Genomic DNA, 27381 nt, shown 5'->3' with positions numbered 1-27381 from the left:
GGGAACTGTCCGATCGCGAGCAATTTGAGCAGTCCGGTTACCATGCATGTGACTGAGATTCAGGGTTAACATTGCTTGGTGCTGCAGGCTCAGGAGGAGAAATGCCTCCCAGCCAAGCTCCTGCATGGGATATGCAAGTTCAAATCTAGTACAACACTTTACACACACACACATGCACACGCACGCACAGGTATCTGCAAATATTATGGTTTTGGCCACTATTGCAGGAGCTGAGCCCCTTTTATGTTTGTTGTATCCAATGAAGAATTGCTATTAGAAATGTCATATTTAACCACGTGCCCCTGATGCGAATTGTCTATTAGTTCCTGCGGTTTTTTTGGGGGGGAAACACAAATAGACAGCATGACTGGAAAAAAGTGTGATTAAGCTGTCTGTTGTGGGGCTCGTAACCTAGGTTTCAGGAGTCATCTGGTGAATATCTGAGTTTCTAACAGTGCTGCTAATGCTGTTAAACTAGGGTAGCAACACCCACAGCATGTAAGACTACATACATGCCTGCATTTAAAGCACATGGCATCCCCCCAAAGAAGAACGGTGGGAACTATAGTTTACCCCCTTACAGAACTACAGTTCCCAGAATTCTTGGGGGGGGGTGCTTTAAACGTACGGTGCGGCCACAGCCAAAGACCAATGTGTTGTGGTGACATAGCAAAGAATAAGCGAAGTAACAGAATAGCTTCTTAGCTCACACGATTGTTCTGAGCTGCAACTTTTTCCGCCCTCTATCCTTAGATGCGCTGCACGTACTGGAGCTTCTAAATCTTTTTAAACAGAGAAACTCTTCCGTTACCTCTCCAAGGCAGTGTTAGTTTCTCCAGCTCCCAAAGGCCTTTCTGGATCAGGCCAAAGTCTCCTCCGGCCCAACATTTTGTCGTCGCAGGAGCCAATCGGACGCCTCCGGCAAGGCAGGACACAAGCAGGGCTGCCCCTACAAGTAAGAGCAAAGAGGAGGAGGAATTAGAAATATCACCGGTGGATGCAGTGCAAGGCTTTGGGTCCAAGACCACGGGTGCAAAATGGAAGGAGAACTTTGTGACTAACCACAATCTTCCTTCCAGGGCATTGGGAGAATGCACAGAAAAATAAAAGTAAAAACAGATTCGAAAAGGCTGTTTCCAAGCACCCTTGGCCCTCGTTTTTCCCAAACAGTCAAGTTTCTAGTCCTCACCACGTGCATTCCAGCCTAGGGCTGAGAAAGCATGCATTTTCATAATGCGAGATCTATCTCTCAAAGGGAAAACAGGCTCGAAAATGCAACAGAGGATTGCAAGTGAAAAACCAGCATATTAAAGAAACCAGACCTAACAGCTAAACTACAACTCCCAGAATCCCCCATTCCTCCGCTTATATGGACTATGGCGAAAGGGCCACGCTGCTTTCTGGGAACTGTAGTCCACCCAGAAAACAAGGACCAACACAACAGCCCGTTTAGCGCCGAGACTCAACAACCCGGGCTAAAGGCCGCTTCCCCGCAAGACACCGGAGACTAAAGCACCTACCAGCACCCCGCCAGGCCGCGGACTGGACTCGGTTGCCGCGGATGGCGACAGATCCATTTTTCAGCTGGCCCAGAAGCAGGAACCGCCATCTGCTTCGCTCTGCTTCGCAAGACCCGCCTCCTCTGTGCGTGTGACGCCACCGCGTTAAAACCCCGCCTCCTCCTTCCCTGAAGTCTTCGCCCCCTAGCGGCTCACAGTCCTTACGGTTTACGAGCCTCTCTATGCGAATGGCTTTAATAGAACTGCGGTCGCGCCGCTTGCCAGCAGGTGGCGTCGATGGGGCCTTGCCTTGCCTTGCCTTGCGCGGAGTGGCGGGGCAGATGAGCTCCATGCGGGAGGAGCCAAGGGGATGCAGTCTAAATGGTTCTCCGCAAAGACTTTCGGTCGTCAATTGTAGTTAGTGGAAATCCGGATTAAGAAGAGTGGAAATATAGAAGAATATTTCCTGAAGAAGTGTGCATATCTGAAGAAGTGTGCATGCACACGAAAGCTCATACCAAGAACAAACTTAGTTGGTCTCTAAGGTGCTACTGGAAAGAATTTTTTATTTTGTTTTGTTTTGACTATGGCAGACCAACACGGCTACCTGCCTGTAACTGGAAATATAGAGAAATTCATATAGAGCAGGAAAGCCTTATGGCACCTCAAAGGATGGCAGATTTTATTACACCACAATATGTTCCCTTTGTTACCACCACCATGTTACTACCTCTCTCGCCCTGATCTGGCCACAGTGATCCATGCGACGGTCACCTCCAGACTTGATTATTGTAACTCGCTCTACGCGGGGCTGCCCCTAAAACTGACCCAGAAACTCCAGCGGGTGCAGAATGCCGCGGCGAGGCTCCTTACCGGGTCTTTGCCGCGGGACCACATTCATCCAGTGCTTTACCAGCTGCACTGGCTCCCGGTGGAGTACAGGATCAGGTTTAAGGTGCTGGTTTTGACCTTTAAAGCCCTATGCGGTTTAGGACCCTCGTATTTAAGGGACCGCCTCTCCCGGTATGTCCCATGTAGGACCTTAAGGTCCTCAAATAATAACCTTTTGGAGGTCCCGAGCAACAAAGACGTTAGGTTGGCCTCAACTAGGGCCAGGGCCTTCTCAATATTGGCCCCGACTTGGTGGAACAGCCTATCACAAGAGACCAGGGCCCTGCGGGATTTGGCATCTTTCCGCAGGGCCTGCAAGACGGAGCTGTTCCACCTGGCCTTTGGGTTGGTTTCTGTTTAATATTTACGCTTCATCTTTTATTGGTGGGATATTTTGAGATTGAGACCTGCAGTTTTAATTGAATTTTTAAATTTGTATTTTAATCTGTTATTTTAAATTGATCGTTTTTATGTTTTCTTGCTGTGATTTTAATTGATGTTAGCCGCCCTGAGCCCGGTTTTCTGGCTGGGAAGGGCGGGGTATAAATAAAATTATTATTATTATTATTATTATTATTATTATGTTCTGCTGTGAGGGGTCACTGTGCTCATTTAAACTTCGCTTAATAATGTTAAAATGGTGTGAGCAATCGTTTACTGCTGCTGTGAATGCTGTCATTTTTGCATACATTTAAGAGGAAACTGTAAAAGCCCCTTTAAGACTGTAAAGTGCGCCAGCTGGATCAGGCCATTGGCCCACCTAGTCCAGCATCCTGTTCTCACAAGTGGCTGCACAGTCCCTGGAAAAGACCCTGATGTTGGGAAAGATGGAGGGCACAAGGAGAAGGGGACGACAGAGGACGAGATGGTTGGACAGTGTTCTCGAAGCTACTAACATGAGTTTGGCTGGCCAAACTGTGGGAGGCAGTGAAAGATAGGGGTGCCTGGCATGCTCTGGTCCATGGGGTCACGGAGAGTCGGACACGACTGAACAACAACAACAAACAGGGCTGCCTTCAGATGTCCTTTAAATGTCTGGTAGTTGTCTATCTCTCTGACATCTGAAGGGAGGGAGTTCCACAGGGCGGGTGCCACTACCGAGAAGGCCCTTTGCCTGCTTCCCTTAACTTCACTTCTCGCAGGGAGGGAACCGCCAGAAGGCCCTCGGCGCTGGATCTCAGTGTCCGGGCTGAAGGATGGGGGTGGAGACGCTCCTTCAGGTATACAGGACCGAGGCCGTTTAGGGTGTGCCAATGATCCTAAAATTCCCCAGCCCAGGAGCTACCAACATGAGTCTGACCAAACTGCGGGAGGCAGTGGAAGACAGGAGGGCCTGGCGTGCTCTGGTCCATGGGGTCACCAAGAGCCGGACGCGACTAAACGACTAAACCAGTGTTTTTCAACCACTGTTCCGCGGCACACTAGTGTGCCGCGAGATGTTGCCTGGTGTGCCGTGGGAAAAATTGAAAAATTACTTTATATATAGTCAATATAGGCACAGAGTTAAATTTTTTTAACATTTTCTAATGGTGGTGTGCCTCATGATTTTTTCCATGAAACAAGTGTGCCTTTGCCCAAAAAAGGTTGAAAAACACTGGACTAAACAACAACATTAATATAATATAATGTAATATAATATAATATAATGTTATATTATAATAGTTATGGTAGTCTTTAAGGCGCCACAAGACGCTTTGCTTCTTTTTTCAGGTGCAACGACGTCTACTCAGGAACAGACGTTTCATTGACAGCTACTCCTGCTTTCTTCCACCGTCCTTAACCACCCACATTAGAACCGGAACTGAGGGCAGAGCGGAACTCATACATTTCCCCCCTATCTCTTTGGGCAACCGAGCCTGCCTCCCTCTCTCTCTCTCTCTTTCCGCTCCCCCTTCCCGGAGGACTGACGTCAGTCCTCCCGCGCCGAGCCGTTGGGCGCCTCTCGGCGAGGCCTGAATGAAGGGCGAGCGCTCGCGCGGGGCACGCCGGGAACGCCGACGCCCAAGATGGCGGCAGGATTGAAAAGTTGTTGCCGCGGCGGAGGCGGCCCCGGCCCCTTTCGCTCGGCTTGAGGCTCCTGCTCTTCCGGGTGCGGCGATGGCGGCGCAGTGAAGGGAGCGCGCGGCCCGGGCGGGGAGATGCCTCCGGGCCCCGCCTGAGACATGGAGGAGGAAGGCAAGAGGGGCAAGAAGGTGAGGCGAGGAGGGCGGGGGCGCCCGGGGGAGAGGGGGCGGGGCTTGGAGGAGGGCGGGGCCAGGGTGGGGGAGGGGCAGAACACCTGGGGGGGCTTATTCCCCCCCCCTAAGAATTGGAGCTGGGAATATTCACACAACCTATAAAAAATTGGGGTGGGGAGGCTTTAATTAAATAAAACAAGATCTGATTGAAGTCCTGTTGCCCCCCTTTTTTACCAGAATATCCCCCCATAGGAATTGGAGTTGGGGGGGGGTTCACACAACCCATAAGAATTGCGGGGTGCAGATGCTTTAATTAAATGAAACAAGATCAAATTGAAGTCCTGTTATCCCCACTTTTCCTTTTGAGAACCAGATCACCCCAAATAAGAATTGGAGTTGGGGGGGTGTTCACACAACCCATAGGAATTGGGTGTGTGTGTGTGTGGAGATGCTTTAATAAAACAATAGCAAATTTAAGTACTGGTGCCCCCACCTTTTTGTTGTTGTTAAACCAGATCACCCCAAATAAGAATTGGAGTTGGGGGTGTTGTTGCACAACTGGTAAGAACTTGGCAGGTGTCTGTGTGGGGAGAGATTTTTTTCCCCTTTAATGAAATAAAACGTGATCAAATTGCAGCCCTGCTTCTGTTTTTTCTCTCTCTCCTCAGTTTTATCAGAGGTAGATCCTCAGGATTCCCCTCCTCCCCACACCTCGCATTTCACATATGCCAATAATAAAGAAGGCGTGGGGAGCTCCTGGTTGGCATCTTTAAAACGTTTACATCATATCAGGTTTAATGTTTTTTCTACTCCCTGCCCCCCTCCCAATTGTCAAATACTTCTAAATTTGCAGGACTCTTTTCCACCCCACCCACTTCAAATATTTCATAGCTGGCAATAATTGGATGGGGAGAAAAAAATGTTTGAAATTGGATGGGGAGAAATAATTGGATGGGGAGAAAAAAAATGTTTGAAATATTTAGATGATATGAATCGTGATACCCTTCTGCTCCTTGCCCCCTCCCCTGCCAATTGCCAGAGAGTTTTACATTTGCAGGTCTTCCTCTCCATCCCACCCTCTCTCAGTATTTCCTAGGTGGCAAGTATTGGGGTGGAGGGAGTACTGTCAAACCTAAAAGGCTTGTGAAATCTTTGCCTTGGGGAGGTCTTGTGATTCTGCTGTCACCAGGTAATATTTGGCAGTGGGGTGGGGGGTGGGGGAGAAGATCTGTGCCAGGCCAGCCTCATCAGTTGTTGAATATTTTGTTTTTTGCTTCCTGTGCGATGAATTCCTTTGCTCCTTTAGCAGCCTGCTCTGTACTAATGTATTGAATGAGTTAAGGACTTTAGGAGAGAGTTCCTAGTTTCTGGATCAGACTGAAGGTCTGCCTAGTCCCACGAGGCTGAACCAGTTTACTGTTGTTGTTGTTGTTCAGTCGTGTCCGACTCTTCGTGACCCCATGGACCAGAGCACGCCAGGAACCCCTATCCTTCACTGCCTCTCGTAGTTTGGCCAAACTCATGTTAGTAGCTTTGAGAATACTGTCCAACCATCTCATCCTTTGTCGTCCCCTTCTCCTTGTGCCCTCCATCTTTCCCAACATCAGGGTCTTTTCCAGGGAGTCTTCTCTTCTCATGAGGTGGCCAAAGTACTGGAGCCTCAACTTCAGGATCTGTCCTTCCAGTGAGCACTCAGGGCTGATTTCTTTAAGGATGGATAGGTTTGATCTTCTTGCAGTCCATGGGACTCTCAAGAGTCTCCTCCAGCACCATAATTCAAAAGCATCAATTCTTCGGCGATCAGCCTTCTTGATGGTCCAGCTCTCACTTCCGTACATTACTACTGGGAAAACCATAGCTTTGACTATACGGACCCAGTTTACTGTAGGAAGGTCATAATCAGGACATGAGGGCTGTAGCTCTCTTTTGTTGTTCCCCAGATACTGGTCTTTAGAGACCTGGCGCCTCTGAATCTGCATTTAGGACACTGCCACTGTGGCTTGTACTGTTTGCCATGAATTTATCAAATCCCATTTAAAAGCTGTTCAGCCTGGCGGCTATCCTTGTGGAAGCAAATTCCATAGCCGAAGGTACCATATATACTTGAGTATAAGCCTAGTTTTTCAGCACACTTTTTGTGCTTTAAAAGCTGCCCTCGGCTTATACACAAGTCAACCATTCCTTAAGAAGCATACAAAAACGGCAGTTCTTTACTCTCCCCAGGCAGATTGTTCCATTCCTGAACTGCTCACATAAATGCAAACTTTAGACCCCAGAAGGCAGAAAGCCTATCAGTTAAGGAAGTATTAAAACCCCACAGGTGCTCACTTTCCCTGGCTCCTGCTTAAACAGGACAGGATCCCAGCCTTCTCTGTATAACACAAGGGAACATTGCGCTGTGAGTTAAACCACAGAGCCCTAGGGCTTGCTGATCAGAAGAATGGCGGTTCGAAACCCTGCGACGGGGTGAGCTCCACAGCAGCAAAGGAGGAAGAGGAAGGAGCAGCCCAAATGGCTGCTTTGGGCTGCTCGTTCCTCCTCTACCACAGTGGCAAAGGTGAACCGGCTTATACTTGAGTCAATAAGCTTTCCCACATTTTTGTAGGGAAATTAGGTGCCTCGGCTTATATTTGGGTTGACTTATACTCGAGTATATACGGTATGTGATTGTGAAGAAGTCTTTACAGTACCTTAGTCTTTCCAGCATTTCCCAACGCTCAGTTTCTAGAATTATATGAAGCAGGGATATTGGGTGGGGGGCGGGGAGATACTTCTCTCCCCTCTCTTGCCCGAATCATTGTGACAGTTGCCATTTCCTTCATCCTTATCAACTCGGCAATATATTTCTATTTTGAAGGGTGGTGTCCTGAAGTGGTACGCAGTATTTCTGGCGCAATTGCATCACAGAGTTATATAAAAGCCCAAAGAATTTGACACTTTGGCTTTCAGTCCCTCTCCTAATGATGCCTGGCACAAAGTTCACCCTCTTTCACAGCTAGATGACGTTTTCATTGCGCTGTCCCCAGATACCTTTGCTGATCAGCCGCTGCCAGCTTGGACCCCACCAGAAGTGAGGATTGTGTATTTATTTGTCCTAATAGGCATCAGTCTATACCTGCTTGCAGAGAATCACATTTGCTATTTTATTGCTTGCTCTTCATTATCCTATTTTGTTTTCCCCCCTATCCCAAATAATCCTGTGCCTTCAGCAAACTTGGCCACCTCAGCCCTGAACCCTAGGTCACTTAAGAACAATTTGTGTTAGTCAAGCAACATTTCATTTTCTTAAAGAAACCCCCTCTGGATAACTTAATGGGAATCGTAGTCTCGGAATAGAGTTACTGGTTGTGTTGGGGCTCTATCTTCATTTGCAATAAATTCCATCTGTTACTCAGATCAGGCTGACTTCTGGGTATTCAGGAAAATTTTTGGTCTACCCTGGCAATTACAGGTGCATGAGATATGCCTGTGTGTTCCATCTATGTGCTCCTGCTTTCTTGTTCAGAGCTCCTCGGCATGTTTCTGAATTTAGTGGCTCTCTCCTAGCTCCTCTGTCCAGCTTGTGGGCCTCTCCCAAACCCATGACTCATATTACCCAGCCCCACCTCCTGCCTTGCACCATCCTCGAGTGCATTTGCCTAGCTGGAATGTGTCCTTGACAAAGCCTTTTGCTTGCTTATATGGAGAGGGATGTGTACATGGGGCTAGACCCAGAGGTCAGCAAACTTTTTCAGCAGGGGGCCGGTCCACTGTCCCTCAGACCTTGTGGGGGGCCGGACTATATATATTTTTGGAGGCGGGATGAACGAATTCCTATGCCACACAAATAACCCAGAGATGCATTTTAAATAAAAGGACACATTCTACTCATGTAAAAACACGCTGATTCCCAGATCTCTGTGGGCCGGATTTAGAAGGCGATTGGGCCGCATCCGGCCCACAGGCCTTAGTTTGGGGACCCCTGGGCTACACTCTTGCATGGCTGGAATGTAGTGCAAAGGCTATAGTCTTATCTCTTGGCTTTTCCCATTTGTGCTTCCAAAAGTTGCCCATAGAAGTTATTTTTTTAAAAAACCCTTGGGCTGAAAGTTCCCCATCCCTGCTTTAGCAAAATGTTGGAAAGGCACCTCCCAGAAAACATACCGGGTAAGTAGCGATAGAATATGGGGACAAAGAATAGGGAGTGCCACTGCTCAGTAGGGTCTGGTTTATTTAGGCAGACTTGCGACTGCAGGCTGGAAGTTGCTCAAGTCATGGGGTGATTGAAAGGGAGGGGGTAAAGGTAAAGGGACCCCTGACCATTAGGTCCAGCCGTGGATGACTCTGGGGTTGCAGCGCTCATCTCGCTTTACTGGCCGAGGGAGCTGGCGTACAGCTTCCGGGTCATGTGGCCAGCATGACTAAGCTGCTTCTGGTGAACCAGAGCAGTGTACGGAAACGCCGTTTACCTTCCCGCCAGCTAGCTGTCTTTCTCGGGAGACAATGGAGGAGTGCGCCTTTGGCTGCGAAGTCCAACTGTTGGAAGGTTGCAGCGTCTGCTCTGGCTGTAGAACTGCTGCTTCCCACGTTGTTTTTGCTGTGCTTGTGGCACCGAAGCCACCTCCCCGGGGCGCAAGCCTGGGCAGTGTGTCTGGAGGTCCTGGGTTGCTCAGACAGCAAGACCCTCCCTCTGCCCCACTGATGTGGTCCAAAGGAAAGCAGAGCAAGATGTTGGGCGCCAGCTTGGCTGCAGGAGTTGCCGGAAGGAGACGTAAAAGCTGCCATCCCACCTGTCTTAGGGACTCCACTCCAGAGTTGTGTAGTGTTTGCTCCCAAGTCTTTTCTTCTCTCGAATGTGTCCTGCAGGGCAGCAGGTTGTGCTGGTCCAAGGGTAATCCAAGAGGCGAGGTCTGGGTGCGGTCCGAAGTCTAAGGAGTCAATGAGGGGTCCGTCCGATGAGGCAGGGTGCAGGGCAGGAAACTAGGCGAGGAAAGGGACAAGAACACAGGCCGGATCTGGCAAGCAGCAATGTTGCTCCCGCAACCTGGGGCGGGATCTGACCGCCCTTTTATCTCTGCAGAGGTAATGGCCGGTCCTGATCCCCCGATGACTCACCACCCTGCCTCGCCTGAAGGATAGCGCTCCTCCTGCGAGTACTCAGTTCCTTCCTTCTCTCAGCCCTTAGTCTCTGCAGCTCAGGAGACGCCGGAGGGTTACTAGACCCAGGGGCCGCCTCAGCCTCTGACTGCAATGAGGTATCCTCGGTACCTGGAGCCAGGACAGGCTCAGGCCCCTGACTCGGCCCAGCTGGTGCTTGTTGCAGGGGAACCTGAGCAGACTGAGGCTTTTCAGGATCAGGCCCCAGACTAGGTTCAACTGATGCCTGCGGCAGAGGATCCGATGCGGACTGAGCCTCAGGTTCTGAGTCCCAGCCCGAGTCCCAGGCCATCACACAGGTACAGATTGCTTCTCAGGGTTTCCTCCCAAAGGAGCGTCTCCACTCCCATCATTCAGCCTGGACACTGAGATCCAGCTCCGAGGGCCTTCTGTCGGTTCCCTCACTGCGAGAAGCAAAACTACAGGGAACCAGGCAGAGGGCCTTCTCGGTAGTGGCGCCCGCCCTGTGGAACGCCCTCCCATCAGAGGTCAAGGGAATAAACAACTACCTGACATTCAGAAAATACCTGAAGGCAGCCCTGTTTAGGGAAGTTTTAAAACTGTGATTTTTTTTTTTTTATAAAGAGTTTATTGGTTTTTACAAAACAAAGAACAACATAACACATAACACATACATCAACACAAACACAAACACAAACCCCACAATTAAACATAATAAAACAAATCACACCAATAATTCTTTTTCTTGTTTGCACAAAAAAAAAACTTTTCTTGTTCGAATCATTACTCGGTGACTTCCCCCGCTTTCTCTCCTTTGGTTCCAATTCTAATTTTACTTTAATAACTTCTCATCTCTAAAATTAAATCATTCAAAAATCAAAACTAAACATACTTCTTAAAATCTAATTTTTACTCCAAAATAATCTATCACTTCTTATCTTATCAAATCTATTCCAAATATTACTTCATAATAATTAATAATACAGCTTCATAACACAACATATTACCTCTTGTATCAAATCATATCAAATATCTTCTTTCTTCTTTCACTCAGAAAGAAGATAATACTGTGATGTTTTAAATGTATTTTAATATTTGATGGAAGCCGCCCAGAGTGGCTGGGGAGACCCAGCCAGATGGGCGGGGTACAAATAAATTATTATTATTATTATTATTATTATTATTATTATTTCTGACAAATGGGTATATCTGCGAGGCAGCGGTCGTTTAGGATCTGAGTTTTCCTTCTCCTACCTTCCCAGGTTGGCGAACCCCATGGTGAGGCTATTTTGGACATTGGAGGTGTTGAACTACCTGAATTTTTAAGGCCTCGGGGTGTGTGGGTGTGTGTGGATTTCAAGCAGTTAGCAGTTTTAGTTTCAAACAAAGCAACCATACCCCCCCCTGCTCCCAAAAATAAAAATCCCGCAAAGTACCAAGGCATATTTCTTTTTGTTGATTACATGGGGATGGAGTAGGCAGCTCTGACGGCTCACCTCAGGCGCTTGAAGGAAATGGAGAAGGTGGGTGGAGATCTACTGTACATGCAAAAGCAAGCTGAAATAGCGAGGGAGCCAGAAGGAAGCAAAGGAAATGAGAACCCCGGGCCAGCAGAATGCAGAAAATTCAGCCTGGCATCTGGGAGGGCTTGGAATGAGCTCAGCACCTCTAGTCGCAACAGTTGCTGGTTTATTAAATTGAGTGTGCTAAATCTGTAGCACTGAGCGAGAGACTTTCCTGCACACTCCCCCTCCATGAAAGAATCCACCATAATCCTTAAGAATCCGGAGGGATACCACCCTGGGGCTTCTAATTTCCGTGGCCCAGCTGAGCCCCTATCTGCACAGGGATAGTCTAACTTCTGTCGTCTGCTGGATTGCCTCTAGGCTGGATTGCCGCAATGCATTATACAGGTGAAACTCGAAAAATTAGAATATCGTGGAAAAGTCCATTTATGTAAGCAATTGTTTTCATTAGCTACTGGAGTTTAATATATGAGATAGACTCATGGCATGCAAAGCGAGATACGTCAAGCCTTTGTTTGTTATAATTGTGATGATTATGGCGTGCAGCTGATGAAAACCCCAAAGTTGAAATTGTTAATTTGGGGTTCTCATCAGCTGTATGCCATAATCATCACAATTATATCAAATAAAGGCTTGGCATATCTCGCTTTGCATGTCATGAGTCTATCTCATATATTAGTTTCACCTTTTAAGTTGAATTACTGAAAAAAACGAACCTTTCCAACATATTCTAATTTTTCGAGTGTCAGCTGTGTATATTAAGGATAGGCAATACGTTAAGAAGTTTAACAATAAAGAGAAGAGCGTTTTGAAAACTGAAGTCTGGTACCAATATTTTTATTGTCAACACCAAATTAAACCCACGTATTAACAATTTCTGCAAAAAATGTGATGTTAACAATGTGTATTGCATATTAATTCGTGCTGATCAAAATAATGAATTAAAAATGCTGCTGGCAAACACACCCTTTGGCGACCAGACATTCTGTTTTGGTGCTCGCAACCCAGTTCCCAGAAGCCATTTGGCTCCTAGCTTTCTCTACCCCAGTTTCTAACACTGGTGGGCACCCAAAGAAGCTGAATGTGGGAAGATTCAGGACAGACGCAAGAAAGCTGGTAGGGCAGAGCTGAACTATGGATCTTGCTCCCCCAGGAGACAGTGATGGGCACCAACATGGATGACTTGAAAAGAGGATTCGGGAAATTCATGGAGGGGGAGAGGGCTGTTGAGGCTCTGCTCTGCCTCCACAGCTGGAAGCAGCAATGCTTCTGGATCCCAGTTTTTTGGAAACCTCAGGAGGGGAGAATTTGGCTCTTGTGCTCAGGTCTTGCTTGCCAGTTTGCCCCACGGGCATCTGGTTGGCCACTGTGGAACAGGAAGCTGGACTGGATGGGCCATGCTCTCCTGATCTGATGTGTGCAATTGAATGGCAAACGCGATGGCTGGTTTGGTGGGTTTTGACGGAGGGAGCTGGGGTGGGGGAACGGATTCCTGGCAAAGTACATGTAAAGGTTTGAACAATTTGGAAGGAATCACATAACAGTGGTGGTGAACTTTGGCACTCCAGGTGTTTTGGGACTACAACTCCCATCATCCCTGACCACTGGTCCCGTTAGCTAGGGATGATGGGAGTTGTAGTTCCAAAACATCTGGAGTGCCAAGGTTCGCCACCACAAAATAGGGACATCAGCTGGAATCTTATGAATGAGTGTTTTGATGGCCCAAGTTCTTTATTTCTATAGCATTGAAACCCACAAGTTGTTGTTGTTGTTAAAAATTTCTATACCGCCCTTCATTCGAGGACCACAGGACTGTTTACAATAGAAAAACCCCAAAATATATAACATTTGTTGTTGTTTAGTCGTGTCCGACTCTTTGTAACCCCATGGACCAGAGCACGCCAGGCACTCCTGCCTTCCACTGCCTCCCGCAGTTTGGTCAGACTCATGCCAGTTGCTTCGAGAACACTGTCCCACCATCTCATCCTCTGTCGTCCCCTTCTCCTTGTGCCCTCCATCTTTCCCAACATCAGGGTCTTTTCCAGGGAGTCTTCTCTTCTCATGAGGTAACCAAAGTATTGGAGCCTCAGCTACAGGATCTGTCCTTCCAGTGAGCACTCAGGGCTGATTTCCTTCAGAATGGATAGGTTGGATCTTCTTGCAGTCCATGGGACTCTCAAGAGTCTCCTCTAGCACCATAGTTCAGAAGCATCCATTCTTCGGTGATCAGTCTTCTTTATGGTCCAGCTCTCACTTCCATACATCACTACTGGGAAAACCATACCTTGAACTATACGGACCTTTGTCGGCAAGGTGATGTCTCTGCTTCATATATATAACATAGGAACAAACAAATGAAACCATTACCCACTACCGCCATGCACAGTTTTAAAGGCCGCAGATTGTTCAGTTAGCCAAATACCCGATAGACGAGATAGAAAGGAAATATACCTTCCTTAGATGTCAAAGTATGAGACTGGCTCAGCAATTTGTGTCGTCAGCCTGACGTAAGGCCGGGCACTCTCCTCTTGGCATGCGATTCCTGAACTGGAGAACCCCCTGATTCCTGCCCCTGGGGATTTCAGCATGGCCGCAAGACTGGTGCTTTCAGATCTCCTAAAGTAACTCCTTCCAGGGCCGGGTCGAGCTGATGGAAGCTTTTGGCTTTCCGCCCTTCCTGTTTGCTTCCTGTTCAACTGCGCTGTGGTTAGATAGGGACTTTATGGAGGGATTGGTGCATTTTCCTCCAGAAGGTGGTTGCAATTATCGGAAAATAAGGTGCCGTGGTGGCATTTTCCCATCCTTCTGGAAAAAAATAAATACTCGGGGAGGCTGGCCTGCGACTCTGTGTGTATTTCTGGGGTTTGTGTTTGTGAGTACACAACCGAACTGGTTTGCAAAGCAACTGACATGGGAGCGGTTTATCTGACCCAGGATTTTTGCAGAAAGAATGCTGTATAATGTTAAATGGAAATAGTTTAGGGGGCAGTTATTACACATGAATGAAACACCATGAAAGGATGGCAATGGCCTTCGTTTCAGCCTGACTTGCTCACAAATGTTCTTTGGGCCCCTTCCCAAGAGTCGTGTTCTAATTAATATTTGCAGCTAATTTTAGTTCAGTTTTCATTCTGGAAGAGAAATTGGGCCCTGAATCTTTTTTTCTTTTTTTGAGTGGGTGGAAGAGAACAACTTGCTTATAAAACATCTCGTACGGAGATGGCCGTAGAACTAATTACTGACTCTGAATTTTTAAAGTCCTTTATCACACACACCCCGCTGGGCTGCACAAGCACAATAAATAGAATAGCGGTTAGGCTGCAGTGATGTCCAAACCTTTTTCACAGAGGGCCAGATTCGATGAAGTGAAGGACCGCGAGGGCCGACCAAAGTTGTGGACCTTTTTTTAGGATTGGAGTTGTTGAGGGTTTTCTTAGGATTTTACCCCGGGAAATAAACGGGGCCAGATTAAACCAACCAGTGGGCCGGATTAAGACCCCTAAACAGACTTTGGACATGCCTGGGTTGGAGTTTCAGATTAGAACCTGGGAGACCTGAGTTCAAATCCCTACTCAGCTGTGAAGCTCGCAGAATGATCTTCGGCCGGTCACTGCCTCTCAGGCTAACCTACCTCGCAGGGTTGTTGGGGGTATTAAATGAAGAAGGGGACAACCACATACTCCACCTTGAGCTGCTTGGCGAAAAAGACAGGAGTGGCGGTCTTTTAAACCCGCGTGGCCTTATCTCATTTCCTCCAGCAGAATATCTGTCCTTGCCTTGAGGGCCTTTGCCTCTCGATCAAAGGGTGATTCTTCAACCCCCTCAATCCATCTTGGTAAAACACTGTGAGTTCTAGTCGTGGTTAAAGCGTCAGCCAGGGCCGGGGAGAGCCGGTTTTTCTGCCACAGAATTCCTGATGACCTTGGGCCTGTCTCCGTTTCTCGGCCTAGCCTACCTCTCAGGATCATTGTAGGGATTGGGAAAGGGAGCAGGGGAGAATTCTGGCACGCTTCCTTGAGCTCTGCATCAGAAAGACTGCATTATAATAATAATAGTAGTAAATTTATTATTTATACCCCGCCCCATCTGGCTGTGTTTCCCAGCCACTCTGGGCGGCTCCCAACAGAATATTAAAAACAGAATAAAACATCAAACATTAAAAACTTCCCTAAGATGTCTTCTAAATGTCAGATACAGTGGTGCCCCGCTAGACGAATGCCTCGCTAGACGAAAAACTCGCTAGACGAAGGCATAGACGAAAAAGTCTATGGGGCTGCCTCGCAAGACGAATTTTTTTCGTTTTTTTCCTGTCTAGCGAAAACCGCGGTTTACATTGCCGCTTCGCTAGACGAAAAAACCGCTAGACGAAAATATTCGCAGAACGAATTATTTTCGTCTAGTGGGGCACCACTGTAGTTGTTTATTTCCTTGACTTTTGATGGGAGAGCGTTCCACGGGGCGGGTGCCACCACCGAGAAGGCCCTCTGCCTGGTTCCCTGTAACCTCACTTCTCATAGGGAGGGAACTGCCAGAAGGCCCTCGGAGCTGGACCTCGGTGTCCGGGCTGAATGATGGGGGTGGAGATGCTCCTTCAGTTACACGGGGCTGAGGCCGTTTAGGGCTTTCAAGGTCAGCGCCAACGCTTTGAATTGTGCTCGGAAATGTAAATGAATAGAACTGAACTGCCAGTGACACGGATCCCAAAACACTTCCGAAGCAAGTCTCGCCTTCTCGGGAGAGCCTCCTCCCAAGTATACATGAAATCACCGCTCTCTGCTACTTGTTTAAAAAAGCAACGTTCTCTTTGATCGTGTTAACAGCACACAGGGCAAGATTGAGAACCGAAACGTGTGTTTCTGTGTGTATGCTCACTTCATTCCAGGATCCTCATCGCAAGAAGCAACAGCCTCTGAGCTCATCCCCGTTTAACTGCACATGAAAAGCTTGGAATCCCGTTCGTTCCCCACCCTCCCGCCTGGGACATAACTGTGGGAAACGAGCTATTTTTAGTGGAGCCTTTTCCGCCGCAGAAATCTCCAGCCACTGCGATTTCAGAAGGTGGCAGCAGAGCCGGCCCGAGACACTTCACTTAGTGACGGTGCAGACAAAGTAATCCTAAACAGGCTGGCTGCTTTTCTTGTCATTCGGGCTCTAGGCGCAGTTCAGTTCCAGGATCTTTTAAGTCACACTTCGGACATGTTTTTAATCATCTGTGCTTGGCTGAGTTTTGTGGCCTCGCCAGCGCTTTATTCCAGCGCTTTGTTTTCTGCGTGTCCTGTAGCATCTCTGGGTATCTGCAGGTCTGCCAAGCCACCAAACCCTGTCCTTCTGAATTACCGTATTGACCCAAATATAAGCCACACCCAAATATAAGCCGCACCTTTAAAATTCGGGGGGGGGGAGAGAGAAAGAGTGGAATTTGCTGCCAAGGAGTGTGGTGGAGTCTCCTTTTTTGGAGGTCTTTAAGCGGAGGCTTGACAGCCATCTGTCAGGAATGCTTTGATGGTGTTTCCTGCTTGGCAGGGGGTTGGACTGGATGGCCCTTGGGGTCTCTTCCAACTCTAGGATTCTATGATTCAATACCGAACATAAGCCGTTCTCTCAAAATTCCGCAGGCATTCGAGAACATTGTCCAACCATCTCATCCTCTGTCGTCCCCTTCTCCTTGTGCCCTCCATCTTTCCCAACATCAGGGTCTTTTCCAGGGAGTCTTCTCTTCCCCTGAGGTGGCCAAAGTATAGGGGCTTCAGCTTCAGGATCTGTCCTTCCAGGGAACACTCAGGGCTCATTTCCTTCAGAATGGATAGGTTTGATCTTCTTGCAGTCCATGGGACACTCAAGAGTCTCCTTCCAGCACCATAATTCAAAAGTATCCATTCTTCGGCCCAGCCACTTCATCAGCTCTGAATCTACTTGTACTTCTCCTCCGCTCTTCCTCAGTAGCATGTTGGACGCCTTCCGACCTGAGGGGCTCACCTTCCAGCGTCATAACTTTTATATGCCTGTTGTTTTTGTCCATGGAGGTTTCTTGGCAAGGGATACTGGAGTGGCGTGCCGGTTCCTGCTCCAGGTGGATCACGTTTAGTCAAAACTCTCCACTATGGCCTGTCAGTTTTGGGTGGCCCTGCACGGCATAGCTCATAGCTTCTCTGAGTTATTCAAGACCCTTCACCACGACAAGGCAGTGATCCATGAAGGAGAATGCAGCTTCCTATGTCCCTATTTGGGACGCGGGTGGCACTGTGGGTTAAACCACTGAGCCTAGGGCTTGCCGATCAGACGGTTGGCGGTTTGAATCCCCGCGATGGGGTGAGCTCCCGTTGCTCGGTCCCTGCTCCTGCCAACCTAGCAGTTCGAAAGCACGGCAAAGTGCAAAGTAGATAAATAGGTACATCTCTGGCGGGAAGGTAAACGGCGTTTCCGTGCGCTGCTCTGGTTCACCAGAAGCGGCTTCGTCATGCTGGCCACATGACCTGGAAGCTGTATGCCGGCTCCCTCGGCCAATAAAGCGAGATGAGCGCCGCAACCCTAGAGTCGTTCACGACTGGACCTAACAGTCAGGGGTCCCTTTACCTTTACCTATGTCCATATTTAAATTAGCCCTCTACTCAATGAGGACTAGACTCCTACCTGGTCATTGGCCTGATGCAGCAGGGTCTTAATTCTTACAACACTCCAGCAACTGGAGCAAAAAAATTGAAAGGCACAAATACAGGATGGGTGACACCTGGCTTGAGAGCAGTACATGTGAAAAGGATCTAGGAGTCTTGGTAGACCATAAACTTGACATGAGTCAACAGTGTGATGCAGCAGCTAAAAAAGCCAATGCAATTCTGGGCTGCATCAATAGGAGTATAGCATCTAGATCAAGGGAAGTGATAGTACCACTGTATTCCGCTCTGGTCAGACCTCACCTGGAATACTGTGTCCAGTTCTGGGCACCACAGTTCAAGAAGGATACTGACAAGCAACCAAAATGGTCAAAGGCCTGGAAACGATGCCTTATGAGGAACGGCTTAGGGAGCTGGGTATGTTTAGCCTGGAGAAGAGATGGTTAAGGGGTGATATGATAGCCATGTTCAAATATATCAAAGGATGTCATCTAGAGGAGGGTGAAAGGTTGTTTTCTGCTTCTCCAGAGAAGCGGACACGGGGCAATGGATTCCAACTACAAGAAAGAAGATTCCACCTAAACATTAGGAAGAACTTCCTGACAGTGAGAGCTGTTGGACAGTGGAATTTGCTGCCAAGGAGTGTGGTGGAGTCTCCTTCTTTGGAGGTCTTGAAGCGGAGGCTTGACAGCCATCTGTCAGGAATGCTTTGATGGTGTTTCCTGCTTGGCAGGGGGTTGGACTGGATGGCCCTTGGGGTCTCTTCCAAATCTAGGATACTATGAACTGTGGGTAAGCAGGGCTTCGGTTGCGCCAGCCGGGGAAATGGCATTGAGAGTGGAGAATATTCCTTTCAGATGTTTGCTGCCTTAATGCAAATTGTATTGTTAACCTGTCGGGCCCAGCCATCTCAGCCTGGTGCCGTCTAGCTGTTCTGTGTTAAAAGTCCCATCAGCCCCAGGCTGCACAGATGGGAATTGTTTTCCAGAGCAGCTGGGGAGCACCGAGTTGGCGAAGGCTCCAGGCAACACAGTTTGTTTCCTGGAGAACCTCCACTGTTCTGCCTTTGACTTGGAGGCAGTCCTGGCGGAAAATTGGGCAGCTGGGCCATGTTCCTGGAATTCTGGAACTTCCCCCCCCCCTCCAGTCCAAAAAGTGATGCTCCCTTCCGGATGAGTCTTGCCTGGGCAACAGCTGGATTTGATGAAATGCCAAAGGGCAGCACATGTCTTTAAATGGCTTCAGCTGGCCATTTGCACTATCCATTTGCAGCTGCTTCGTTTCCATTTTTGCTCCGAAACGCGCAGAAATAGGTGGATAAAAATACACCCTTGACCAGCCGCTTAATCCAGAACGGCTGCAATGGGGGGTGGCTGTTGCTGGCTATCACAGTTTCCCCCGCTTCGCCATCCCACAATCACAATGGTTGTGTGTTGCAGCACCTGTAAGGTGTGACGGGCCTTGCTGTGCTGATCTCCATCCTCAAAACAGATTGCCTGCTCTTTCCTTTTTAACGTTAAGACCAGGGGTCGGCAAGGTTTACTGGCCATGGGCTGGATCAATCCCACGGAGATCGTCCGTGAGCCGGACATGCGCAGCACGATGCCGGAAATCGCGCCTGCGCATGTCCGCGTCGCCAGAAATCGCTTCTGCTCATGCCCAGATGCTGAAAATCGCGCCTGTGCAGAAGCAATTTTCGGCGTCTGGACATGCACAGATGCGGTTTCTGGTATCTGCGCAGGTGCCATTTCCGGCACCACTCAGCGAGTCCCTGCACCGTGTGCAGGGGACTTTCCAAGCGGGCGGCTCATGGGCCGGTAAAACGGTCTTCGTGGGCTGCATCCGGCCCATGGGCCAGAGGTTGCCGACCCCTGATTAAGACGGTTTGCTGAGCACAGACCAGAGTGGCATGATCAGAGCATCTCTCAAGCTCTGGTGCCAAGATGCGTGGGATAGCGCAAGAACCCCGGGTCAAGCGAGAGCAAATTGGGCATGTCTGAATGGCGCAGCATGTCTTCTTGGCCGTCCACTTTCAGGCTTGAACTGGACAACTTGAGATTTTCTTTGCCAATAAAGCAGTTAATAGACATAGGATGGCCTTCTCTGGCCTGGCTCCCTCTAGGTCCTGCTAGGTAGGGATGATGGGAGTTGTAGTCCAGCAACAGCTGGAGGGCCAAGTTTGGAAAACCCTGCTCTGTGGTTTTTTTTGTTTTGTTTTGTTTTTTTGGACTACAGCTCCCATCAGCCCTAGTAAGCTCTGCTGTATGATACTGGGGGTTGTAATGCAAAACGCCTGGAGGTGGAGGCAGAAGGCTGATTTGGGAGAACTGCGTGGATCACCCAGTTACTCAGTTTATCACCCATGAATTCTTAATAGGGAGCAAGCTCCCTTGCTTCAGAGTAAATAGTAGATATGCTCAGGGGATCGATCATGCAGTAGGTCTTGAAGAGAAGCAATGAGGTGCAGTCCTGGGAAGTAGGAACAGCTCTGTATCCGCTGGGTGTTCCTGTTCCATATTCCCTCCGAGTGGAGCACATCGCTTAAAAGCCATGCCTTTGTACTTCCAAGCTGTTGCCCAAACCATAAATCAGGGTGGATTTGATTTAAATCAAACTGATTTAAATCACGATTTAAATCACTAGTCAGTAAGGCTTGATTTAAATCACATAAAGACTAATTCTTGCTGGTATAACTTTAATATGCAAGTAGATGAAGATTTTTAGAATAACAACTTTTCATATTAGTTTTTTTTATCCCCAGTTTAATAGGTTAATCATTCATATTTGGACAACTTTTCTGTTGTACTTAGGAAGGAGAAAAATAATCATTACCTTAATAACAGCAATTTAAATAGATTTATTAGATCCATTCCACTCCAAACAATCAGAAAAATATTGTTTCTATTCTATTCACTGAACTTCTTGAAATTTAGTACTGAAGGTGTTGATTCTGTATTCATAGGTTTGTAGAACAATAGGATTAAGGTCTTTTTGTCAACTCTGTTCATGTTATAACATTTTTGCTGTGAAGAAGAGGCATGTGATCTCTGCTGAGTCAAATTCAGTTTTGAGAACTGCAAAAGTAAACCAAGCATCTGTGATAATATCTTGTAGGCATAGAAACTGCCCAAAAATCTTACAAAAACCTCCGGAAGAGCATAAATGACATTGTGAATGGATTAATGGAATTTATTTACCAAAAAAATTAAACATATACAGCCTTATTCTACATAATTAAAAAACTAATCTTTATTTCATGATTGAATAACTTTTGGATGGTAATATATTTAACTCAAAAAGCATTTTATTTAAAAAAAATCCGATTTAAATAAAAAAAATATGATATTTTTAAAAAAATCATTGATTTTTATCCACCCTGCCATAAAGAAATCCTCCGGGGACAAGCTTACAGCTGAGCCTGATGGCATGTATCTTCTCAATAGCCCTGTATGGGTCTTGAAATTAATTTAGCAATTCCCCAAGAGCCCTTGGCTTAAGCGTGGAAATCTGCTCTGCGGCAGTGGATGGGTAAATGAGGCCTGTTGGTCCTAGCGATGGAGAAGGGTGGCGTTCCCTGAGGCTCCTGCCAGAGTGGGCGGGGCTCTTTCCAAAAGTAGGCGGGGCCTGCCAGCAAGCCCCACCCACCTGGGTTGCAATACAAGGGGAGCGGTGAGGAATTTGGAAGCTCCCCTACCTCTTCAGAACGATAGTGTGGCTAGACTGTAAAATCTCTATTCCATGCTGTGTACTCCCAGACCTCCCCCCCCCCACATAAAAATTCCAGGCTCCTTTTCCATTGCTTGTCACGAGATATATATATTATTATAAACAGCGCCTTAACTCAGATGGCTGACACCTGCTTCTGTGACAACTCGCAGCAAATGGATGGAGCAGATAAATGGGGGAAGAACAGAAGGCCAATTTTTTTTTTTAAAAAAAAAAAAAAACCACAACAAAGCAAGCATGGTTTCTTGCTTTGCAATCTGCCTTGCAGTTTTCAAAGACCAGCATGTTCTGAAATGTGTGGAAAATTCTGGACATTATGCATAAATCAGAAACGGGTACACTGAGCATCGATGCGGAATTCCAGGGTAAAAATTGCCGGCGTGGTTCATCTGTTCTTAAAGTGTGGAATTGTGGACTTGATTATGGAAGGTCTGTGTTCGAATCTTCTCTTGGACTGTGAGGCTCAGTGGATGACTTTGGGCCCTTTGTCTCTCACACGCAGGCTGTCCTACCTTGCAGGATCGTTGTGAGCTATCACACCTATCCGTGAATGTCACGCTGAGCTCTTCAGAGGAAGAGCAGGAGGCCAGCAGCCTCGTACCCAGTACTGCTTGGAAATTCCAAGAAGCTAAAAAATTCTGTGCAGTTTTGAAATCGGGGCTTTAAATCCGCGCAGTTTTGAAAGGCTCAGTCCGCCCTCTTGAGTCAAAACGGTCTCCAAACATAGACGAAAACCTTGAACTTGAGAAACATTGCCGTGCAAAACTTGGTTCAGCTAATTTACGAGGTGTCCGTGTGCTTAGAGAACAGGCAAACAACTTTCCGAGACTTGGTAGACTAGCAGAGAGTGCTTCGTGTTTTGTTTTCTGTGGTTTAGACCCTCCAAAGAATACTGAGGTTTATAAATGGATAACGTAATTTGTTGCTTTCTAAGGTTGTGCAAGCCATGACCCAGGGCCCTGATCCCAGTGCTGGCTGGGGCAGATGGGAGTCTCAGCCCATGGCCTTGGGAGAGCTGCCAGGTTGGCAAAGGCCGTTTGCTGTGCAGCACAAAGTGAATAAATAAGAGACAGAACAAGACAGCAGCAGGTAAAACTATTTGAACAGACAAAACTGACTGGTAACGCAAGGGAAGAGTGCCGGGAAGACTTTTTCCTAGCCTTTACTGTGGTTAGGGAGGAAGTTACCGTATTTTTTGCTCCATAGGGCGCACCTCGTTTTTAGAGGAGGAAACAAGAAAAAAAATATTTTTCTGGTTTTCCTCGTCTAAAAGCCCTGTTATTTTGAGGATTGGCTAAAAGTTTTGCAGCTTTTTTTTGCAAAGGGGGGAAAGCTCAGCTCCTTTTGCAAAGGAGATAAAGCAAAGAGGAAAAGGCCCATTTTTCTGGGGTTCAACTCACATTTCTGCAGCTTCTAAAGGAAAGGGAGCCTTTTTTAAAGTTTCCAGACAGATAATCTAATCAGCCATTCACATGTCGCTGGGGAAACAAACAACCTCCCTCTGCAGCACATTCAACAATGGAGGCCTGGGCAAGCGGGCAGGGCTGAAAGGGAGCAGGGACTCTTATCTCTCTCCCGATCTCTTGCTGATCAGCTGCTGAGCGGGGTCCTTTCAACACCCCCTTTTCTCTTTGTAAAATAAAAAGCATGGTCCTCTTTTGGCCCCTGGGCAATTCAGCTCCAGGGACCAGCATTCACTCCATAAGACGCACAGATACTTCCCCTTACTTTTTAGGAGGAAAAAAGTGCCTCTTATGGAGCAAAAAATACGGTAATTCTGTTTGCTCTGCAAGGAGCACAACGGCCAGCCAATTAGCAGGGGTGCAGGCTTTGTGCTTGTTATAAGAAAAAACTGCTCCTTTTCCCTTATGGGGTACCCAAGAGCCCATATAGAGTCCTTTTGTAGGTTCTCTATCGGTAGGAGAAAATAACAGAGGCCAACCAGAGAATATTGAGAAGCAAAGCGTCTAGTAAGCCTGATCTTTATTAACTGTTGCAACAGGGTGCTCCCCCACACACAGGAGGCAGGAGGGACCCTGGACATTTGGAATTGGCCACCCTGGAGCCCAAGTCCACCCCCCCAATACATCATACATACATCAGAGAAGGGGCGGTCTACAACAGAATCCTGTCTGGCACGAAACCTGTTGATTGGGTTTAAGGTGAAGGGACCTCTGACCGTTGGGTCCAGTCTCAAACGACTCTGGGGTTGCGGCGCTCATCTCGCTTTACTGACCAAGGGAGCCGGCGTACAGCTTCCGGGTCATGTGGCCAGCAGGACTAAGCCGCTTCTGGCGAACCAGAGCAGCGCACGGAAATGCCGTTTACCTTCCCGCCAGAGTGGTACCTATTTATCTACTTGTGCTTTGACGGGCTTTCAAACTGCTAGGTTGGCAGGAGCAGGGACCGAGCAACGGGAGCTCACCCCGTCACGGGGATTCGAACCGCCGACCTTCTGATCGGCAAGCCCTAGGCTCTGTGGTTTTTAGACCACAGCACCACCCAAGTCCCTGTTGATGGGTTTACCTGGACAGCCTGGCCATCCTTTTGTGATGATAAATCTGAAGAAGTGTGCATGCACACGAAAGCTCATACCAAGAACAAACTTAGTTGGTCTCTAAGGTGCTACTAGAAGGAATTTATTTTATTTTTTATTTTGTTTTGACTATGGCAGACCAACACGGCTACCTACCTGTAACTTCCTGAGTCCAGGTCACAGGCTCGCCCTTTTCATATCTTAAATCTGCCCTTAAGACAGGATTTGTGAGCAAAGAGACAATGGGGAGGTTTTTCTCATTTCCTCCCTCCTTGCAGAGAAACATTTAAGGTCAATTTGGGAGAGACAAAATGGGTTTTAGGACTTTTTCCTCTACTGTTTCAGACATGCGGTTTATATACTGATGTATGCTTTTGTTTGGTACGTATATTTTGTATCTTAGACCTTATAATTCTCATAACAAGCTGTTCTTTTGTATGCCAAAGCCTATTAGCGTTAATGCAGAGCCAGTGCACAGCCATGGTGCAAATGTTTGTGTGCATTCACACTCACACTCACACACAGCCCTTATTTTGGACGGCTGGTGGCGTTGACAGAATAAATGTCCAAAGTTTGTTCTGCATCACGTTTCAAGCAGCAATCTCTGTGGCAGAGATTCCACCTTCTGCCTCATCCACAGAATGGTTCATTTCTCCTCTGAAAGGCCTAATAAATCTGGAGGGGGGGGGGATGGAAGCTCTCCTTGCAGGACTAAGTCAGGGTTCAGGGATTCCCCCCCCCCCCCAGTGACTGAAACAAACGAGGCAGATCTAAAAATAACACTCGAGGAAAATTCCTTTCCTTTTCCCTTGAACGTTGGTGCTGAAGCCTACGAAGCTGATGTAAACACAAAAATGAAAGCTTGCAACCATCTGGACTTGAGAGGAGGGGGTAGGTTGCTTTTGATGTGCGCCAGGAAGGAGTTGCCCCCCCCCCATGTTCAAGCAAAACTGACCCAGCTCCTGAAGCTGGCATTTTCCCCGCAGGCTGGGAGTCAGATGGTGGGTTTGGTGTGTATGCGAATCTCCATTGATTTCCTCCCCCCCCCCCCGCAAAAATGGTTTTACGTTATTTCATATTTTCTTACAAAGGAAACAAGTAATGATAATAATAAAAAACTTTTATTTATATCCCGCCCTCCCCAGCTGAAGTCGGGCTCAGGGTGGCTAACATCAGATACATAACATTGGTATAATTAAATTACCTCCTAAAAACATCCCAAAATCAAATTAAAGTCTAATTAGATGGCTTTCCACAGGGTTAGGGTTGGGAACAGTAAGTGCTCCACTGAACTGAAATTTCAGCCTTCACGACATAGGGAAACAGCCAAGTGAACAGCTATTTTGGTGGAGGAGGGTCAAGATATTAACCAATATGCATGAAATTTCATATACAGCTATATAATCCCTAGTATAGTAAGATAAGACCTTCGGAGCAGGCATTTTCAAAAAAAAATTGTTCCTTGATAATTTGTCACCCCCTCCATTATGGAACACGGGGTGGCCCCCCTCCAGCCCCCCCTTGCTACGCCCCTGTAAAAAGGTAAAGGTAAAGGACCCCTGACAGTTAATTCCAGTCACAGACGACTCTGGGGTAGCAGCGCTCATCTTGCTTTACAGACCGAGGGAGCCGGCGTTTGTCTGCAGACAGTTTTTCCGGGTCATGCGGCCAGCATGACTAAGCCGCTTCTGGCGAAACCAGAGCAGCGCACGGAAACGCCGTTTACCTTCCCGCCGGAGCGGTACCTATTTATCTACTTGCACTTTTTGGGGTGCTTTCGAACTGCTAGGTTGGCAGGAGCAGGGACCGAGCAATGGGAGCTCACCCCGCCGCGGGGATTCGAACTGCCAACCTTCTGATCGGCAAGCCCAAGAGGCCCAGTGGTTTGACCACAGCGCCAAAAGTATGCATGGATTCAGGCTTCTTCAGTAGTGGCTTGGCCAGCTTTCGAATGGGGGGCTGAGGAACCTCCCCCCCCCCCACGGTGGCCGAATCTGTATCAGCCCTGTGCCTCGCAAAGCACGTCTTGACAGGTGGGTGGTGCCACAAACCTGTCAATCAGCTGACTTCACAATGACACCAGGTGACAAACCCCTCTGAAGGCACATTACAGCATCGTGCAGGGGTTTGCATTGGAGCTAAAATGGAGGCTTCCCCTCTCATGCCTTTCAACATGGCATTTCCTTTATTTTCCGCCAGCTTTTCCTTTGATTCACGAAGTTTCCCCCTGCTTTCCTGAAGCAATTTAGGGTGTGCTGTTTTTAAACGTGCAAATGAGCCAGAAGGCACCCTGTGTTGTGGTTTCATCAGCCTCTCTCCTTACGCAGAGCGGGCTCCTTAACTTCAGCCTCACAAACGGCGGATGAGGAAGCCAACCTGTGCCTTCCTCCCTTTCATTCCTGTGCCTTCCTCCCTTTCACCGCCTACACACAGCCACCCGATCTTAAACAACTCCTCACCCACAATAATACAACAACAGGACTCAACATGGACACTGGTACCAGAGCCTGCAATAAGCCCACATGCCAACTTTGCTGCCACATAAACCTGGACAACACCATTACTGGCCCCAACAACATCAAACATACCATCTCAGGACTATTTAATTGCTCATCTTCTAACATTGTGTATGCAATCAAATGCCAACAGCTTAGGGAGCTGGGTATGTTTAGCCTGGAGAAGAGAAGGTTAAGGGGTGATATGATAGCCATGTTCAAATACAGTGGTGCCTCGCAAGACGAAATTAATTCGTTCCGCAAGACTCTTCGTCTTGCAGAAATTTCGTCTTGTGAGGCACCGTTTCCCATAGGAACGCATTAAAATTTAATTAATGCGTTCCTATGGGGGGGGAAGTCCGGGGGCCCCTCCCGACCGACACCGGAGCCACGCCGCACCGCATTTTAAGGCTGCAGTGAGCGAACAGCTGCGCTACTGTTCGCTCGCTGCAGTCTTAAAACGCGGCGCGGCTCCGGGTGGGAGGAAGGGGGCTGTGGGATCGCGCCGCCATCTTCGGTGGGCGGGCGTGATCCCACGCCCCCCTCCTGACCGGCACTGGAGCCGCGCGGTGCCGCGTCTGTGCTGTAAAGGCTTACCTTTTCGCTCCAGTCGGGAGGGGTGTTGTCCGCGTCCGCCATTTTGGATCGACTGAGCACATTTCGGTGGGCGGGCATGATCGCACGGCCCCCTCCCGACCAGAGCCGGAGCCGCGTGGCGCCGCGTTTTAAGTCTTAAAATGTGGCGCCGCGTGGCTCCGGTGCCGGCTTACAGTGGTACCTCGCCAGACGAATTCGTCTTGCGAAAAACAGGCATAGACGAATT

General features: G+C 48.1%; 1 protein-coding gene across 1 annotated transcript in view; it reads left to right on the top strand.

Moving 5' to 3' along the window:
• Positions 1–4434: 4434 nt before the first annotated feature.
• CCM2 (CCM2 scaffold protein) overlaps positions 4435–27381 on the top strand; it is a 48265-nt gene continuing 25318 nt past the window's right edge. The window contains exon 1 of the mRNA XM_033165641.1: positions 4435–4582. Within this exon, the coding sequence (XP_033021532.1) occupies positions 4553–4582 (30 nt within the window). The 5' untranslated portion in view covers positions 4435–4552. The remainder of the gene's footprint in view (positions 4583–27381) is intronic.

Source organism: Lacerta agilis, chromosome 12 (assembly GCF_009819535.1).
Source record: "Lacerta agilis isolate rLacAgi1 chromosome 12, rLacAgi1.pri, whole genome shotgun sequence".
In the NCBI taxonomy this organism is placed as follows: Eukaryota; Metazoa; Chordata; class Lepidosauria; order Squamata; family Lacertidae; genus Lacerta; species Lacerta agilis.
This window is presented reverse-complemented; position numbering and strand designations above follow the sequence as displayed.